At 43.4% G+C, this 19221-nt stretch overlaps 1 protein-coding gene across 1 annotated transcript in view; it reads right to left on the bottom strand.

The window, feature by feature from the left end:
• PDXK (pyridoxal kinase) overlaps positions 1-17161 on the bottom strand; it is a 44884-nt gene extending 27723 nt beyond the window's left edge. Inside the window, exon 1 of the mRNA XM_066314106.1 lies at positions 17025-17161. Within this exon, the coding sequence (XP_066170203.1) occupies positions 17025-17111 (87 nt within the window). The 5' untranslated portion in view covers positions 17112-17161. The remainder of the gene's footprint in view (positions 1-17024) is intronic.
• Between the last annotated feature and the right edge of the window lie 2060 nt (positions 17162-19221).

Here is a 19221-nt window from a genome sequence, read left to right on the forward strand (position 1 = left end):
CTATAAGATGAAGCTACGTGCTGTGACAGGTCGTTCCTTCTGCCTGCAGGTGCTACTCTTCTGTTGTTTCACAGCTCACGTCCACACAGGTCTTCATAGACTGAATCTCCTATTTCAGTATTTAATAAAGGTTTCTGTTCCTTCCTCACCAGAAAGCAAAGCAATTTTGGATTAATGGGACACAGAATGGTGCGTTACCCCAACCTGACCTGGTTCAAATTAAACTCAGCGCCTACGCTCCCCCCAGGTTCTTGCTTCACCTTGGTGGGTTTTGTTTTAAAGTCCCAGGAACTGAATGGTTTGGGAACATGACAATCCTGTTATGACCTTAACCTTGATGTCTGGACGTGCTCTTCAAGGAAATAAATGGGAATATGGCCTCTAACCAGACTGCCACCTCATAGTCAATTCCCTTCTCTGTAATGAACAGACCTAAGTCATTACTTCCTTAAAGTATCTTGGCAATAACTGTGAATTAATCAATTTCTCTGCAATATTCAGATCACGTCTCTCCAACTACTTAACCCCTGAGACTACAGAACACAATTACTGTGATTTACTGACTAATCAGGTTTGCACTCAGTGCTTTAGGGAAGCAGAGCAGGCACAACTGCTGCAGGCAGGGCAGTACTGCTACAGTGGTCAGCTCTGTCCCAGATGATGGCCACCAAAACGAGCAGCCCTTCTTTTGCGCCTTCCCCAGCATTAGTTAGCATCTGATTTCTCAAACAGGTTTTCCACAGGACTAGGGATTTTTGGTTTGTTTAGGCCAGTTAATCTGCTTCAACCAAAAGATGGAAAAGTACAAAGGAGACCACCTCTCTTGGAGATAGACAGGTGCCAGGTTAGCTTGGCTGTACACTTGGTAAAACAGTAAATGAAGTGCTTTGGAGAGTGGATGAAAAGCCACAGACAGCTCAAATTCTGCAAAGGACCTCGATGTTCTCACTTTTCTCATCAGTCCAAAACAGGCTAAAAAAATCCTTTAAAGGTCTCCACAAAAATCACTTACTGGTGTTAGTCTACTCTGTCACAGTTTCCAATTTCCTTCCAAGTTTTGTTTTGAATAAACAGGTTTGACTGAAATCTAACACATCTAATTTTGAAACCTGATTCAACCCTCAAAATAACTGACAGTTACTCCAAAGCATTTCCTTTCATAAAGGTGCTTACCAAGGCCTAGGCTTAGCATCAGTAGCAGAATTATCAAAAAGAATGCTGAAGCCATGTTAAGCCAGGTTGCATTTAAGGCAAACTGCATTGAAAAGTCTATAGAATTGAGTCACCAGAAGACAACCTGAAAACAGGATTGAGGTGACAAAAGCAGCTTTTCACAGCAATCACCTCTTCTAGGACTAGAGAAAAAACTGTGTCTTTATTTTGGTTGGCATAATTCATTTTAACAACTTGATCATTTCTAGTGGATAAGGAAGTGTTGTTTTCTTCCTCTAACCAACAATTAAAAATCAGTGTTAGTGACTGTCATTCTTCACACCTAAAGGACATCAGAGACAGTTTCTGATGCACTGAATGATGGACACTTTCCTTGCTTACAAAGGGAATTTTGTTCAAAAGATATCTTGTTAAACCTTTTTCATACATACTCATACTTCTAATTCCTTGGGCAAAGCAAACTAAAACCACTAATTTTGAAGTCTTTTATAATGAATTAAACATTCAAAACAGGACTCAACTCAATATATAAAATTTCTTGCTTGTGTACATACACGTGTTCCTTGTACCTCTGTGTAAATAAACTGCAGGACTCACCTCACTTGGATTTTGCCTGTGGCAGAACGAGTCATATTTGATCAGCATCAGGACTGAGCTTACAAAGAAATGAACTTACAATGCTAAATTTTTGCTTTAGTCCATACCTGTGCTGCCTCCCCTTCTCCTTAGAACAAGGGTCCTGTGGTGATATTGCTGCCTCTGGTTTGAGAAATGTAGGTGACATCAGACACTCTGCAAGTGTCCAAGAGCTCCAGCTGCCAGGGACACACATCCCCTATGCTGCCACCATCCCCTGATCTGGATGATCTGCTCTCCTACAGGCCCTCCAGGAGATAGCAATTCCAAGTTTCCACGCTCTGCTGTCACCTTGTGTAAGTATCATTTGCTCACAGAACTGGAAACCTTGGGCAAATCTAAACCCAGACCAGTGTGGGTAAGGATGATAAGTGCTCTCCCAAGGAAAAAGATGACTGAGTCCATTCCTAAATCTCTCAGCCTGCAGTCTAAGCATATGTCAAGTGTTGTTTCTTGTAAGACCCAAACCATAAGACCCAAACCACAGTTGCCTGGATCACATCATACAGTGATATTTGCAACTGAAATCTTAAAGGAAAATGGGCAAATTCAATGTGTTTTTCAAGTATCTTCAAATGAAAGAGGCAGAACTGTTATACTTCTAAAATTAAATCACAAAACGTTAAAACTGGAGGAGCCCCTGTGCTTTGAAACCATGGCTGGCAGATCGGAGTGACACATTTCAGAAAAATATTTGCAAGACTTAATCCTAGTACACACAGCAGAGCAGAACACATCAGAAGAAACAATCAGCATGAAGCACATCATGCATGGCATCAAATTCAGCCGAGTTCTTCATCACAGGTAACTGAAGGAAAGGAACAAATGTCATCCAGTTCTTCCCCCAAGTGCTTTCCCAACCTTGCAAAGAGAAAATGGGACCAGGGCAGGGATGTGGTCTAGAGAACTATCCAAATGCACCTCTTCAAAATAGCAAATACTCAAGGGAAAAATCAACAAACAAGAAAGGAAGAGGCTTCAAAATACATGGACAACCTCTAAAGGTGTTGGCTCTTTTGGAAAAGATGATAGACAGCCTAGTTTTCCTAAAAGCACAGAAGTAATTTAAACTTATATCCAGCCATTATGCCCTAAATAAAAAGCCAAAAAATGAGTCTTCCTTCAGGATTAAAGTTTTACAAGAGATACCAGTTGTTTCACTAGTAGAGCAAACTAAATGCCCAGAGAGACAGAAAATGTCTTGAATTGGGTAAGTTACATAAAGAACTGGATCTCAGTTATGGTTCACCTCTAATCATGCAACCCTTTGGACTTTGCCACTGTGTTAATTACAGCTTTGTTTAAAATTTACAGTTTCTCTTCCCATTCCTTCCAGAAAACAGTTTAACCACACTAAAATGTGTTACTTCATCACCATGATGAACCATTGCCTAAGATTGTTAGAAATCAAATATTACAAACATACATTCCACAGGAGAGTCTCAGTTGATATGATAAGAGAAGGCTGAAAAACAAGAAGAAAAACATTTCACAGTATGAAAAATTGTCAGTGTAGCAACAGAGAAATGAGCAGGAAGATTTTGAAGCAAATGCAACATCTGAAATCCAGTTTTAATGATTGCCAACCTTTATATTTGTGTAATTTACATTATGTACCAATGGCCTGGAGGCAAATAAAGGTATTCATTTTTACCTCCTAATCCTATTTGGTATCTGATTATTAACACCACTTGAGTCAGAAAACTGTTAACTTCGAAGATTAGCTCTGCCTCAGAGTAAATATTAATATAATTTCTCATTTAATAATTTTATTTACTCTGAGAAATGTGAAAAGCTGTTATTGAACTGCTTCTGTTTAAATTTGTATTGCAGCTTTACTATGCTCCTGTGGGGGAAAAAGATATATTTCCAAAAGTGTCACACACTTTGTAGTACTCAAGAAATTCTCCTTTTTCCATTGTTTGTATCCAGTTTGGGGAGGAAAAAAAAATTATTTTTTTTAAGAGACAAATATCTAACCTCTCCCAAGTGGGTGAAAAAAAACCACACTTGAATTACAGAAACGTCAGAACTGAACGAAGTTTTAGTGGTTTCCCGGGTATTAAACATTAGAAAAAACAAATAAAAAGTCCCAATTTCCAATGCATTATATGTACATATTCAGAGAAAGGGGGCTGAGATGATCTGGGAATTGCTGTCATTGGAGGTTTTCAAGATCCAGAGAGGATAAACCCCTGAGTAGCCTGGACTGAACTTAAGTGCTGCCCAAGCTTTGAGCCAGAGGCACCTGAGGTTCCTTCCAGCCTGGGTCACTCCATCAGCCAGTGACACAATTATCTACAAAAAACTCAGTTTTATCCATTGTAGAACTCCATGTGTAAAATCACACAAAATACCACCACCAGCTCCTCAACCTAAAGTTCTGGTTCTAAGGATAAAGCCCAGGGTACTCTGTTTATACTATTAACTATGCCAGCTTTGACAGTAAAGATAATAACATCCTTTATTGTTAAATGATCAGTGGGCCAATTTAACTAGAATGCTTTAGTTTGTACTTAATTTAAACAACCTTAGAGAACAATGACCTAGTTCTGCAAGAATGAAATTCAATTAAAACCACCTCTCCATTCTGCAACACGACCAGTATATATTGCCCTCTTAGGGCACTGGCTTTGTGCCTCCAGTGGCATTTCATTTTAAGGTCTGAAATTAAAATCACAAAGCAGTAATGCAGCTCAAGCTAGAGGAAAAAAATGGAACGAGCAAAAGGCAGAAGGAAAAAAACCCCAACCAAAACACTGTAAGAAAAGAAAAAACCCGAAGTTTGTTTAAAGCCACACTGCATGCATGTTTCTTCCATGGTATTTATGTTCCTGATACATTTAAGCATAGTATTTACATTCCTGATACATGTTCACAGGTTGCTATCTACATTCCAGGGAATAAAGGCAAAACCTCCATCCAAACTCTCCAGTTCTTTCGAAGTTCTTAATTTTGGAAAAAGTTAACTTTACCATACCAGAACACATCAAAATCAATTTTCTCATGCAAGTCCCCAAACAAAACAGTTTGTAAACCTCAAATCCAGGGAAATTATTGGTACTGGAAATTGTTAAACAAGCTCAGCCAGTCATTCATGCAAATTGTTTTATTGTGAACACAAGGCACCTTGGGTTTTTTTATGATCTGAGCTACAAATGTGCCACAGATAAAAATCTCACAAAGATGAGTTTAAGGGAAACACAGACAGGACAAGGACACAGAAAAATCTTTAAAAGGTAAGAATGAACAAGGCTCTGCTAATCAGGAGAGGAGAACCTTTGAGACTCCACTTCTAAAAGAAGGATTTGACTTTCATGCACGCAGTTCTCCCCAAAATAAACACAGCTTTGTATTTATTTTAACACCTGAATTCCTTGCATCTCAACTCTTCAGCTTTGTATCAAGATACCTTTTTTGCAAGTAAAACTTTTATGAAAATAGGATAACTCTTCCTCTAATTAATATTCAAATGATGAAACATCCAAGCCAGGCATGTCCCGTCCTTTGTGCCAACAAATGGTAACAGACTGATGAGTTAGAGCACAGTAGGAGTAAATCCTAAAAAAAGCAAAAAGTAGTACAACAGATATCATCAAATGAACCAAAACCACTCAGCTCTCTCAGCCTGTCCTTGTAAGAGATGATCCAGTCCTCTAATCATCACACTGTCAATTTGTCTCTCATTTTCAAAAATGAATGGCAGCACATGACAAGCCACGGGGTTCCACAGAAAGAAAAACTCTTCAGGTTCAAAAGCCAGTCAAACTTTCCAAGCACTGGAGAGTACTTTGATTTATATCATTTAAAGAACACAGCAGTATTTTTTAAAAAAAGTGACTATTTAAGAGCAAATACTACATCTTAAATACATACAAAATAAAAATCTTCTCCTCCAGCCCAATTGTTAATTCCTAACACCCTATGAGGTTTATCCCAACTGTGGCATCAAAGGACAAATTTTTATAGCACAAAGATGTACATAAACCAAGGAGGTTACCAAGACTTAACTAGACATATATGAGGAATTTTCAAGAAATCTTGTGGTAAGACTCCAAATTGCTGACTTTTAGCAGAGCATGTGTACTGTTCACAAACTGAATTAGCCAGGAATGCCTGTATTTGTGGAAAAAAAAAAACCTGTTATATCACATAAACCAAATCCATTCTATTTTTTCCAACATTTTAATATATATTAAACCAAATCTTAATTGAAAGGCATTAACAGAATTAACTTTACTACTACCGTTAAAATTACCCTGTCAAACAAGGTAATTGAGGTTTGGGGTGATTTTTGCCAAGTAATGGCAGCAATACTTTCCAGTAAGAAAGTCTCTGTGTCAGGGCATAAATTGCTCTATGAATCCATTGTATTACAATCTGTTTGCATTAATGTCCTACAGTTTGGAACTTCATCTCACACAGCCATGACTGCAGCTCCAGTGAACACTGCTCCACTGTATTCCTCTGGAGATGGCATAGAAACATGTCTTAAAAGGCTGGATTTCTGTAATCAAACTAATTTGGAATGGGAGAAAAATTTCCCAGTTGCAGCTTGTGCCTCTTGCTGTGTGCCTGCTCTTTCACTTAATTGCATCTCCTTCCATTTGCTGCTGAATCAAAAAACATACATTGTGCTGGGTGCAGAAGAATAAAAACACTAATTCAGTTTGAGAAATAGGAACTAGGGAAAAAGAAAAGGCATGTCCTGACAATTAGAGAAGCAGTAATAATTGCTGGCGTGGGCTGATAAACTGAACTGAAACTGCTATTGGCTAACCAATATCTTTTTTCTCTGAGCTTTTAATAAGGCACATCAAATATCTAAAGAGAACCCTGTACTTATAATATTGTTGTATTTTAGTGCAGCATCTGACAAGGCACTGCAAAGAAAAATCATTATGATATTGGGGATTTTGTGCCAGGATAAAAAAACTAGACCAAATAAACTGGAGACGGGGATGCTGGACACATTATTGATGATTTATGAACAGACCACTTCAAATTCTGAGGTTAGAAATAGACAATTACAAAACAGACAGTAAAAATATACACCGGGTGACCTTGAGAAAAAAGGCACCATAATGGAAAAAGGATATTAAGCTATTAGTGAGCATCCAAAGAAGGGCTTCAAAGATGGTGAAGGGTGTGGAGGGGAAGCCTTGTGAGGAGCATCTGAAGGGACTGGGGTTGTTCAGCCTGGAGAAGACAGAGGGGAGACCTCACTGCAGGGAGGGGAAGAGGGGCAGGCACTGATCTCTGTGGTGACACTGACAAAACCCAAGGGAATGGCCTGAAGCTGTGTCAGGGGAGGTTTAGGCTGGATATTAGGAAAGGATTCTTCCCCCAGAGGGTGATTGGGCACTGGAACAAGACTTGTTTTTTTACTTGTGATCAACTGCATATCCATTTTCAGGATTTATAAGGTGACTTGAGCACTTGACACCACAGAGGACATTGTAAAGACTGGAGCAGAAAACAAATCCTCTCTCTTCTGCCAAAGCAGGCTACAGTTTTTGTCATAGTGCTCTGGCAAAATTGGTACTCACTGAGAATTTGCTGATGGGCTGATGTAGCTGTAATATCATGACCGACTGAAAAGACTAGAACAGCCTGAGACTGCAGTCAGTCTGCTCTCAAATAATTTCTTGATTTTTCTGAAAAGGCTTGCAGCAATGCAAGTACTTATCTGAATTGTAATTAGGCCAAATTCAAGATTATCCAGAAATGCCTTAAGGATGCTATTCCAAAGGAGCCTTGGAGACACAGGAATACTTCAGAGCAAACAGCACAATGTCACTAATTTTTCTCTGCACCTGGACAGACAGATTGGCATGCCCTACTAACTGTTCAATGCAACATACTCAGATGATATAAAATAGATCCCTTTATCAAAATTCCCCTCAGCCATTTTATTCAGTACTAAGAAATTCTTTGTTCTACATCATGACCATTTCCATAGGCTACTCAAACAAGCAGCCTCTTGTGCCTGCAAGATACACACCCTCCTCAGCACTACTCCCCACATCACAACAGTTCTAGTTTGGCACTGAGATGACTGCAGGCTCGAAAGATGTGTGGTAGAGCTGCTCTATTGACTTTCCTACAGACAGGAGGCTACTCCTGCCATCTGGAGTGATATTAAGTGATGGATCTGCAAGACACTCATTTATAAAGGTTAAGGCCACTGAAAGACAAGAAAAAACATGTTTCCGCTGCTATTTTCCCCTTCATTCTTCCCACTAAAGGACAAACATAAAAATAGCAGAATAAGGTGGTGCTGGGGGTCTCTGCCTGCCTTCCACCCAAGAAACACATTTCACCTGAGACTTTTTACTGTTAGTGACTTCAGATGCTGATTTCAGATGGAGAAGTAGGTTCACTGCAGATTTCAGATTCATCGTCCTCATGCTGCTTCCTTCTACACTTGGATGTAATTTGACAAAACACCATACTGTCACTGCAAACTCCTGCCAGCTGGAATCCTGCAGTGCTACATGAGGAAGTTTGCAAACACTGATAAGGAGAGGCAGACACAGACAGCAGCAATAGGTCCAACAGGCGTGGAAATTATCTCTTTTATTTTAGTGAATGAAATGGTGGAGGAGGATCCAACAGCACATTCTTTTCCTCTGATTTTTACTTTATTTTTAGCCCTGCTGTTCATATTTTGGCTAGCCAGGTCCCTAACCATCAGTCCAGTAGCAAGGTGTGGGCAAGCACATTTTGTACACCTAAGGTGGAGTTATCCTACAAGAGAGGTTTGTTTTATCCAGCACATGCTTTATGTGGACTTCTACCAAAGGTTTAGACATTATATTGCATGGTAAGAGATACTTTAAGAAATAGAACAGCAAACAGGTCCCTCAAGGAGGTGCCACATCATGTCAAGATCAGACCAAGGCCACACAAGGAAGAATCTGACACAAAAGAAGGAGGGTGGATGTCTCACCACTTCATTCAGAATAAGCAGATGTCTTAGAGAACAGTTTCCTTCAGCAGACACCAGCTGCAGGAGCTTGGGGCGTGCTCCTGCCCTGGGACCTCAGCTATGCCAAAAGAGCTGTCTGTGGGGCTGTTTTATAGAACTGGATCAGGAAACTGGCTCACAAAATAAACTCTCACTTTCTTCTTTTCCATTTTTGCCAAGTCATTTTTAACCTGGATGGTTTCTCAGAGCAGTTTAACCACATGGCCTCACAAAATGACTTTCCTTGGAGCATTGAAGTGGACACAAAATAGTACAGGTGGAAGGACCAGCTGGCAGCAGCAAGGCCAGAGCAAGCTTTTCTCAATCTGGCTTTTCTACTGAAACCAGCAGATTTCAGTACCCTAGAGGACAGGTGACAAGATAAAACTTCCCAAATTTAAACACTAGCTTTCCATGCATTTGTTTGGTTGTTGTACGAATGGGCAAACTTCCATTAACTACAGTGAGAACAACATAGCTGGATTTTTAAAACCTTAGGTTTTCATTTTTGTTTAATGCTCGGAGTTGTTTCTCACAGGTAGTGTGGGGCTCACCCCTGTGAGTCAGGGGCTTTATCCTGCCAGAAAAATTAAGAGTTACCACAGTGAAGATGGATGGGAAAAGAGTTTTCCTTCAGTGTAACCTTGAGCAGTAGTACTCACCATCCAAAAAACAAGTAATAAAACACATAGATTTGTAAAATATATACATTTAGTTTTTCTAGATTTAGGCCAGACTTTACTAAATACATGACCACAAGCTCCAGTGTGCAATTCTGCACAAGTGTTAGATTTTGTGAATTTAGCCAACAGGTTTTTTTTCTACTGTAATTGATTTTCTTTTTCTTTCCCCTTAGAGAAGATGGAGACAGAATTACCATGCTGAGCAGCTCTAAAGAAACATGGTAAAATTCAGGGAAAATCCAAAATTACTTAGTGTTAAAAATTAGGGGAGTATGAAAGATATTGGCTAGCAACCTGCCAAATGAAGAGAAAATTTGCTGTATTCTGATATTGTGGGACCACACTTTGGATGTTTGCACTTCTTTGGATGTTTCCAGTGTTCTTGAAGATTGTCATGGGTTCCTTCCTTCAGCTTATTAACATCATTGATAGCTGTGCCATCCTTGCTGGAGATTCCACACAGATCCTCTTCTGAGAGGTAAAACAGGAGTGGGCCCCACACTGGGGAGAAAGGGAAAAGTTGTGACCAGACTGGAAGAGTTCTGCAGGTCAGGAAAACCATTTACTGCTGTTTTTGGGAGTGACTGCATCCACAATAAAAAAGCAGCCCTCCAGCTTTGTTTTGCCACAGGGGAGAGACTTTCCATTTTCCAGTGTGTGCTCTAGCACCTCCTCAATCCCACACATCCAGCTGGCAAGAGGCGCTTTGCATTCCCAAGAGAGCAAAGTTAAACCACCATGCAAGGATTTCTACTCAGCCCAAACTACTCCATATGCTTAAAATTTACAAAGGATGACAGAGGGTGAAGAGAAGTTTGTTTTGTTTTTAAATGAACCACAGAAGAGGTTTTGGTACCTCAGTTCTCCCTCTTGCCCCATAGATAATTGTTCCAGGTGTTAAGGGAACTGGAGCTCAGAGGTGTCACGGATGAATTAACACAAACAAATACGAGTTCTGAACAAAGGCTTGAAAGATTTCAGGTAGTTCAGCACAGTGATGTTTTTCTAGCTATGATAAGTCACCTCACTGCTGCCAGGCCACAAGATGATGAACTAGTCTGGCTTCTCCTGGGGCTCATATTATCTATCAGCACAGACCTCCCTGGCATGTTTCAAACATTATGCTCTTCACATATATATATATATATTTTCTCCTCTGTACACATTACTATGCAGCTGAACACACTACTGCCTATAGTAATTTCAGGAGAATGGACATTTTATGTCCCAAGACTAATGTCCAGCTCCTCACATTAACCTTGCCTCACCAATTCCAGCCTGTTTTCCATACAACACGAGCAACTGAAGTGGAACTTCCACTTGCATCCGTTCAGCCTAAAGAAGCTAAAAATACCTGCCTGGTATGTGTTCAGTCAGCCATGGATAATGCTGTATCCCTTATCTAAAATGACTAAATATGCTTTTCATCACTTTTGGGATATAAATAGAAGAAGTGAATAGTAAAAACCAACAGTTTACTTAAAGGAAGATTCTAGAGAGTTATCAGTAACTCTGTCCTCTGTTTTTCTTAAGTGTACCTTTGTACAGTTTGCATATCTATATAATTAAAGATTCATTTTATTATTTCAAACTATACTTCTGTTTTTCCATACATTTCCATACATTTTAACATGAAATTAACTTGAATTTGAAGCTTTTTTTCTTACCCTAGAAACCTGATCACTCTTCCCTGTCATCTGTCCCTGTTTGTTTATACACAAAAAATATCCTCTTATCTGGAGATTTCATTTGGAGCAGAAATAAGACATCAAATACTGGAAAAATTTTGAAAAAAAAGCCACCTCTAAGATTAAAGACATAAAATAGGGCCATTCCTAATATAAAAATGCCTTAAGCAAGTAAACACTTGCTACTGAGTCTCTGAGTACATTATACTCCCCACACAAACAGTGCAAATCCACCTCTAGGCAAGGTTTTCCAGTCTTTTAATAAGATTTTCAATTTCTTGACAGCTCTTTTTTTTTTTTTTCCAAAGACAGTGGGTGAATCAGGGTAAAGTCTTCTTACTTCCTCTCAAGTCAAATATTTGCATGTACTTGTAGACACCAAATGGGATCCTCCTTCATCTTTTCCCTCTGCTGTGTTGAGGCAGATGAAAAGATTACATTTCTGTCAAAAACTATTTGTTCACTACACGTCACTACACACACTCTTGGTGTAACTACTGTGTCAAAGACCAGCATATGCATCATTCAAACTTTCACAATTTACTATGGAAAAAGTCAGCAAATTATCAGAATCATCAATCATTGTAAATACTGATCAACACCTTTTTTAAAAGTTAAAAATGCCAACTGGTCAGCCGGCCCCATACACACAATGCACAGTAACTTTTAACTCATCTTAAAATGATTTTTGGAGCTTTACAACTGTGTTACACCATCAGCCTGTGTTAACATCCCTCTACATTTCTGTATTTTCATGACCAAGGCTTATTTAACAAGCTGCCATTACTGAGTGACCAGCAGGAACAGTCAGAAACCCCAGAGTCACACAGACCTGACCCTGGATGAGGATGGTTCAGTCAGTCCCACTGTCTGTTCAGCAGAGGCTCTGCCCAGCCACTCAGAGTCCACAGCACATCTGCAGCCCCAGCTACACTTCTTTTAGGCAGGTTGAAATTACTCTAATTTTTCAAGCTGATTATTTTTCATTAGCAGCTGAAAAGGTTCCATTAGGAGTTCGAAGAGAAAATTGAGGTCTCTTTGTTTAGAGTTGTGCACAAACATAAACTCCTGTTGTTGGGTAGAAGTGAGACAATGTTAGGAGCTGAAAGCCCCTCACTGTGGTTGTATTTTGAGTAATAATCTACTTTCTTATCCCCCCCCGAGTCCTGTCCCACTCACCATCTCTCCCAGCTTACCATGCAGGTGGAAAGTCCATCTCCTACAATCTTCTGAGATGTTCAAAGTTCTCTCAGTGCCCCTGAGCTGGGTTCATCTGGACAAGAACTTCTGGAAAGATCTGGTAAAGCCTTTCCCCAGAAATCCACACTGCCAGGTGGGGGGAGCCCCCTTGTTTGGACTTTTTGGATGATAAGTCTTTTTCAGGCCCTCACCTTGTGCAAGTTATTCACCAGATTTTTGCAGGTACCTGCGCTGACATCTACACAAGCAAATGCTCTTTACACAGCTTTGAACGAGCCTTCCAAGAGGGGTTGTGAATTTTTTAATGTCTTGGGTTGTTTTTTATAAACTCATTCATCCACTTATTTACCTTTCTTAAAAAAACAGAGTCAGAGGGGAAATTGCATAGTTCCACAAGCTTCATTTGGAGTATGATTCTAGAGCAATAATTGTTGTTTCAGAGATGCAATTTAGGCCAATCTTTGGATATTACAAAGACCAAATGCATTCTTTCATCTTTGTATTTATTTTTTTTAAGGTTTAGGTTTTTTCAGCCTTTGATCTGTAACAAAAATAAGGACTACACAGTAAGAACATTTCTTATTGTTACTCTGTAAAGACTTTTCATTGATTCGTCCTTCTTCTGACTCATACTATTAACACAATAGCAGGGTTTGAAAAAGAGTCATCTTAAATAAGAGATGCATTTTTTTTTCTACAAAGTCTTTAAGCCATTTGAGTACACTTTTCAACAAAATAAAGGAAAAAAAGGTATTTTTTTTTCCCTAAGGCAGTAGATAATTAGCATAGATCTACTGATACTGGTTTTGGTCTCAGGACACACTGGACTAGGCAGCTCAAGACTACCCCTAAATATCAAAGAAATTACCACCTGTGCTGACCAAAGTTGGTTTCCCATTTTTCTACAATTAAGAAGGAGCTAAAAATGTAGACCTACTGTTTTCTTTCCAGAGGAGAATTACTGAGAACTACTCAAGAATCATAGTTCCTTTTTAATACCTGGACAACTATCTCCATTCAGCATGGGGGAAGAAAGTTTTAAAAAAAGTGAAATTATTGCATAGATTTCAAAAGACCATTTTATCCTGTACTGTAGAAACTGTTTATGGTTCTACAATTCAGAACAGACAATTCAATTTGAATTTTCCAGATTCAAATAATTCATGGTGTTTGTCTCAGATTTTAGCTCCGTCTTCAAGGCAAGCAGATATAAAAGGAAATCAGGGATCATATACTCAAAACAGAGGCAGGATTTTCTCGAATTCTATGAGTGTTAGGGCAGACAAAACAAACAAACAAAACTGCTCCAAAACATCAGTGTAACTGAGACACAAGCAGAGATCAACATTCTCTGGTTTGCAGACAAGGGTGTGAACAATTCCAGTGGCAATTGAATGTAAATGCAAATGTCCAGTGCCCAGGCAAAACTGGCTGGGATTTTCCCATGTCCCTTCCTTATAGTTCCAAAACTCTTTCTTGGAAGCTCATGGAGGCCCCAAGGACTGAGCACACAGACTGACACACTGACTGCCAAGAGTTGATGGGTGCAGTATATGAATCTTAAATTCCTCTGCCTACCAAAGTTTCCCTGTTGGTCAGAATGAGGTACCTCTGCAGAAATCGCCTTGTCCCTCTGGATTCTCTGTGGTTTGACAAGACTGTAACTCTCTGCTTGCCAGTTCTGCTCCCTTTACTCACTGCCTAAAAGGTGGGGCAGGAAGGGCAAGCTAAAATTACATTTAGAACTACCAGCTAAGAGATGTCTCTGAGGAAAAAAACCACGTACAATAAAAGTGAAATTGGATGTCATGGTGACAACATACATTACAAAAACTATGACGAATCTTAGTCAAGATTAGAAACATTTAGAAACTTAGAAACCTTTTCCGTGTTTTAAATAATTTATCTGACTCACAGTGGCAACTCCCCAAGTTAATGCACACCCTACTGCTCTCCTTGACTTAAATGCTGGACAATCCTGAACCACTTCTTGATACTAAAAGCTCAGAATACACAGCTGTGGAATAATTTAAGACTATTTAAAAAATAATTCAGAACCAGCTTCAGAACCTTTTAAAGAGATAGTAAGACCACACAAGTAAAAACTATTTAAACTCTTGACAAGGCAGAATTCAAAGCAGTGCTAAGGGCAGTTCACTCTCTGGCAAATCCAGGTGCATGTTCCCTCTATAACCCATTAGTTAATCTAGATTGTCGAATTACATGTATTTCAACCTGAAATGATATAAAGAGTTCTAACATTTCTCACTTAGCTCTATGACTTCCATTGTTATAGCTGCTCTAATATAATATATGTCTATATAATATATGTCTAACTCTCTTTTGCTGTGTTTGCCATATAGAAAGCATTTACAACACACTCCACAGAGGAAGTCCTTCCACATACCTACATTTTAAACACTTTTTCTCTAGTGGAAGCCTGACAAAATGCAACCAACTGATTAAAAAAGATCTTAAAGAATTCTCTTCTGTGCAAATCTCTGGCTGTTGATAGTAATGTCATAGATTGCCACCAAAGATTAGGTCATGCAAACACGAGTGATGTTTTTTGGATTAGTCTGCAAAGAGCAGGTGAAATCATGTCAAGTTTTCTGTTTGGCTGCTGCTGTCCAAATGCAGATTCCTGAACTGTTGTGTCAGGATTTCAGCCCATCAGACTTCACAGGCACACAGACACACTTATCTACATATATCCTGCCTGGCAAACTCAATAATAATGAGCTTCAAAAGGTGTCTCACTTAACTGGTTCAGAAAACTAAAGTAAAAAAATAAAAAGAGAAAGGGAAATAAAAGCATGCCAGACTTGCACCCATCTTCAAGAATAGATCCATGTTATAATTTTCATAGCTATATAAAAACAATACAAGAGAAAGACTCAGGGTTTTGTTTCTCTCCATAAAGAAAAGTGAAGTTTCACTTTGGGACACCTTTGCCCCATCTGATGTTCTAGCAAAACAAGGGTTTAGGCAACTCTCCAGCAAGCACAACTCCACTAAGGGCTGCCTACATAGGATTTGCAAGTGCAGTCAGTAGCGGTAGGAGTTTGACTGCTCCCCAAGTAAATTTCTTTTCCTCCCACTCCAGAAACTTCTTGCTACAATATACACTGAGGAATATTACACAGCACGAGTGCAACAGCCTTCTGACCAAAACCCAGCTACACCATCAGTAGGTTTAACTCCAGTAGTATTTTATACCATCATAGCCTTGGAACTGGTTTCCAAGAACCCATTTGCCAAGTTACACAGCTCACATGTCACAGAAAGGTTATGCTACATTAAAGGAAAGGGAACCTTTGACAGATCATTAGAATGGAGACAGAAAACAGTTTAAGAGACTGGAGATTTCTGCAGTAAGTACTACCGTGTACTCTTCTGCTACACAGGAATTAAAAGGGGAAGTACAATTTCAAGATCATTTTGTTAGGAAAGGAAGGATAGCTGGCCTGCAGTTCATGACAACCTTCTTGGCCTGAATCTCTGTGTACTTGCATTTTTCCACAATACCCGGATTACACACGTACATCACCCTTCACCATACATTAATTTTCAAGAGACTTGGTTACATTTTAATCGGATGGTGATACGGGGGTGTGACACTGGCTTGTTGCAGGCCTGACCTCACTCACATCATTTACCAGAGTACATCATCTCTCCTGTCTAGTCAAATGAGCTACACCATCGTTTGGCAACTACCAAAAATAAAAACCAAGATAATACCAAAGACAGAAACCAAGATAACCAACGTCACAACACAGCGTGTTCTGGTAATGGGGTTCTCAGACAGCTCCATACAGACACGCACGCATGTGTCAAGGCACAAGGAGCTCTTGATGGGGCAGGCCCCGAATTCGCCCTTTAGGATACAGACCCTTCAAGACCCAACTGTGCGATGTGCAAAGGTTCGCCCAGTGTTTTCGCACCACCGGCGAGATCCAAGCAAACAACCCTGCAGGCAGCACATGACAGCCGTGAAGGCCAAGATCCAATTACACCCTCCAGCCCCGGGCCACGGCAGCCTGCTTCTGCCTCGCACCCGCATTAAATGACCCTTACACCCCACTACAGCTTGTCCGGACCATGCGGGCTGGGGGATCACGCAGCCCCCGAGGGCAGGCAGGACTTAGCTGGGTGTCAGCACAAGGGCACGGCTGTCCCGAGTCCCCGGCACGGGACACGGCGATCACTCTGCCTCGAGGGGCAGGAGCCCGGCTGGACGCGCCTGCCGGCGGCAGCGGAGCCGCCCTCAGCCCGGAGCCGGCTCAGGCAGCGCGGAGCCGAGCAGACCCAGCAGCAGCAGCCCCGGCTCCCCCTCCCCTGCCGAGCGCGCCGGCCGTGCCCCGGCCCCGGGAGGAGCCGCGTTAACGGGAGCGGCGCGGAGCCGGCGGGAGGCGCAGCCGCAGCGGCCGCGGGGTGCGCGGAGCCCCGGGACAGGCACTGCCGCCGGCACCGGGGCCGCCGGGGAGGGCGCCAAGTGCGGGCATCTCCCCGCCGTGCCCCGACCTTATCTCGGCTTGCCAGCAGCCGCCCGGGCGCCGGAGCTCGCCGGGCAGCGCTGCCGTCACACCGCCCGCCCGGCTCCCCGCGCCGCCCCGCAGGGAACGGCGGCGGAGGGAGAGGAGGAGGAGGAGGAGCAGGTCCGCGCCCGCTCACCTGCAGGGGGAAGGTGGCCGCCTTGTTGCCCACATAGCCGCGGACGACGTGGCTCTGGATGGAGAGCACCCGGCACTCCGGCTCCATGGCTGCGCCGCGCGCGCCTGCCCGCGCCGGGCCGAGGTGGCGGCGCCGGGAGCAGGAGCGGGGGGCGGAGCGCGGGCGGCGTGACGCGCTGGCCCTGCCCGCCTGTCACACACCCCCGCGGCGGGGAGGCGGGCAGCGGCCGGCCCCGAATGGCCGCCGCGCCCTGTGCGCGGGGCTGCGTGCAGGACGGAGGGGACAGGGCTCCCACCGAGCCGCGGGCAGCCCCAGCGCGGCCCCGCCGCCGTGCCCTCACACCCACCGGCGTCACGCGGTCACGCGCCCCGCCGGCCGCCCCGCCCGCCAACGGCACCGAGCGGCGGGATCGGCCCCGGCACCGAGCGGCGGGATCGGCCCGCTCCGCCCCGAGCCCGGCACCGAGCGGCGGGATCGGCCCCGGCACCGAGCGGCGGGATCGGCCCGCTCCGCCCCGAGCCCGGCCCCGGCACCGAGCCCGGCCCCGGCACCGAGCGGCGGGATCGGCCCCGGCACCGAGCGGCGGGATCGGCCCGCTCCGCCCCCAGCCCGGCACCGGCACCGAGCGGCGGGATCGGCCCGCTCCGCCCCGAGCCCGGCCCCGGCACCGAGCGGCCCCGGCACCGAGCCCGGCCCCGGCACCGAGCGGCGGGATCGGCCCGCTCCGCCCCGAGCCCGGCCCCGGCACCGAGAGGCGTGCGCCTCGCCCCGCCACTGCGGGCACGGCGGGGTGGGCCCGCCTGGAAGGCCGGGCTGTGGTCACCGGGTCCTGCCTCCCAGCCCGGAGCGCACGGCACAGGGTTGTGTCCGTAAGGCTCTGGAATATGTCCCGTGAAGGACATTCCATACCTTCTCCGGGTGTATGTCCCGGTGCTCGGTCACTGCACAGTGAAGTTCTTCCTCATGCTCAAGTGGAACTTCGGACCATCAGTTTCTGCCCCTTGCCTCCTGGGCACCTCCAAGCAGAGCCTGGTCCGTCCTCTGACAGCCCCCTTGTAGATATTTATACCCATTAATTTATACCCTCTCAGTCATCTGTTCTCGAACAGGCCTCAGCCTTTCCTTGTAAGAGAGATGCTTCAGTCCCCCGCTCATCCTCATTGCCCTCTGCTGGACCTGCTCCAGGAGCTCCATGTCTCTTGTGCCCTGTGGAGCCCAGAACTGGACACAGCAAAGGAGCATTTTCTATCTGAAAAGAGACTGTAGTGAGGTGGGGGCCAGTCTCATCTCCCCATGCCTACAGTGGTAGCACTAGAGGAAATGGCCTTAAGCTGAGGCAGAGGTGATTCAGATTTTTTCACAGTTTTAGGGTGCTTAGATCTTGGAATAGGTTGTCCATTGAAGCAGTGGAGTTACTGTTCCTGCAGGTGTTTAAGAGATGTCTGGGTCTGACAGTGGGTGATGTGGTTATGGGGTTACAGTGGTACAGTGGGGTGGACAAAGCATGCTCTCCTGTGCCATGCTCATGTCCCACAGCTGCCCACATCCCTCTGGAAAGCCAGGACAGGCACAAACATTCCACCTGTGTGACAGTTTTCCCTTCCTCAAGTGTTCAGAAAGCCCTGTGGTGTCACAGAGGCTACAGGCAGCCCCACAGGCAGCAATGCCTGGAGGTGGCACGCTGGCCCAAGCTGTGGGTGCCCTGACAGAACACCACCCTCACAGCTGGGTTCTGAAGTGAGTGCAATTGTGTGTTATTGACCCAAAAGAAAAAAAAAACCCTTCAGAGAGCTGCCAAAGAGTAAAAGAAGATGTATGCGTTGGCTGGCAAGTGCTACAATACATCAAGACTGTGCTGAGATGAGACTTGGTAATGTGTTTGGGAATTTCATCTTCCTCTGGCCATCTGTCATTATTGACCCTCACAGGTTCAATCGCAGCTCGCAACAAGAAATGGCACCTGATGCCTCTTGTTCTTCTTCATTGATAGCTTTGAATCGACTCTTGAAAAATAGCGTGATTATTTCTTAAGGTGAAAGAGTGTTTTCCTCATCATAAGTAATCTGTTGGAAAATGAGGGAACATACTGTTCTCTCTTCAGTTGTTACTTGTGTTAAAAATCTTAAGGCTTATTCTAGGCTGGCCTGACAACAAACTATTGCTTCAGCCCTTCTGTTCTTTTTTTTTTTTTTTTTTT

The sequence above is a fragment of the Sylvia atricapilla genome, chromosome 2, assembly GCF_009819655.1.
Source record: "Sylvia atricapilla isolate bSylAtr1 chromosome 2, bSylAtr1.pri, whole genome shotgun sequence".
NCBI lineage: Eukaryota > Metazoa > Chordata > Aves > Passeriformes > Sylviidae > Sylvia > Sylvia atricapilla.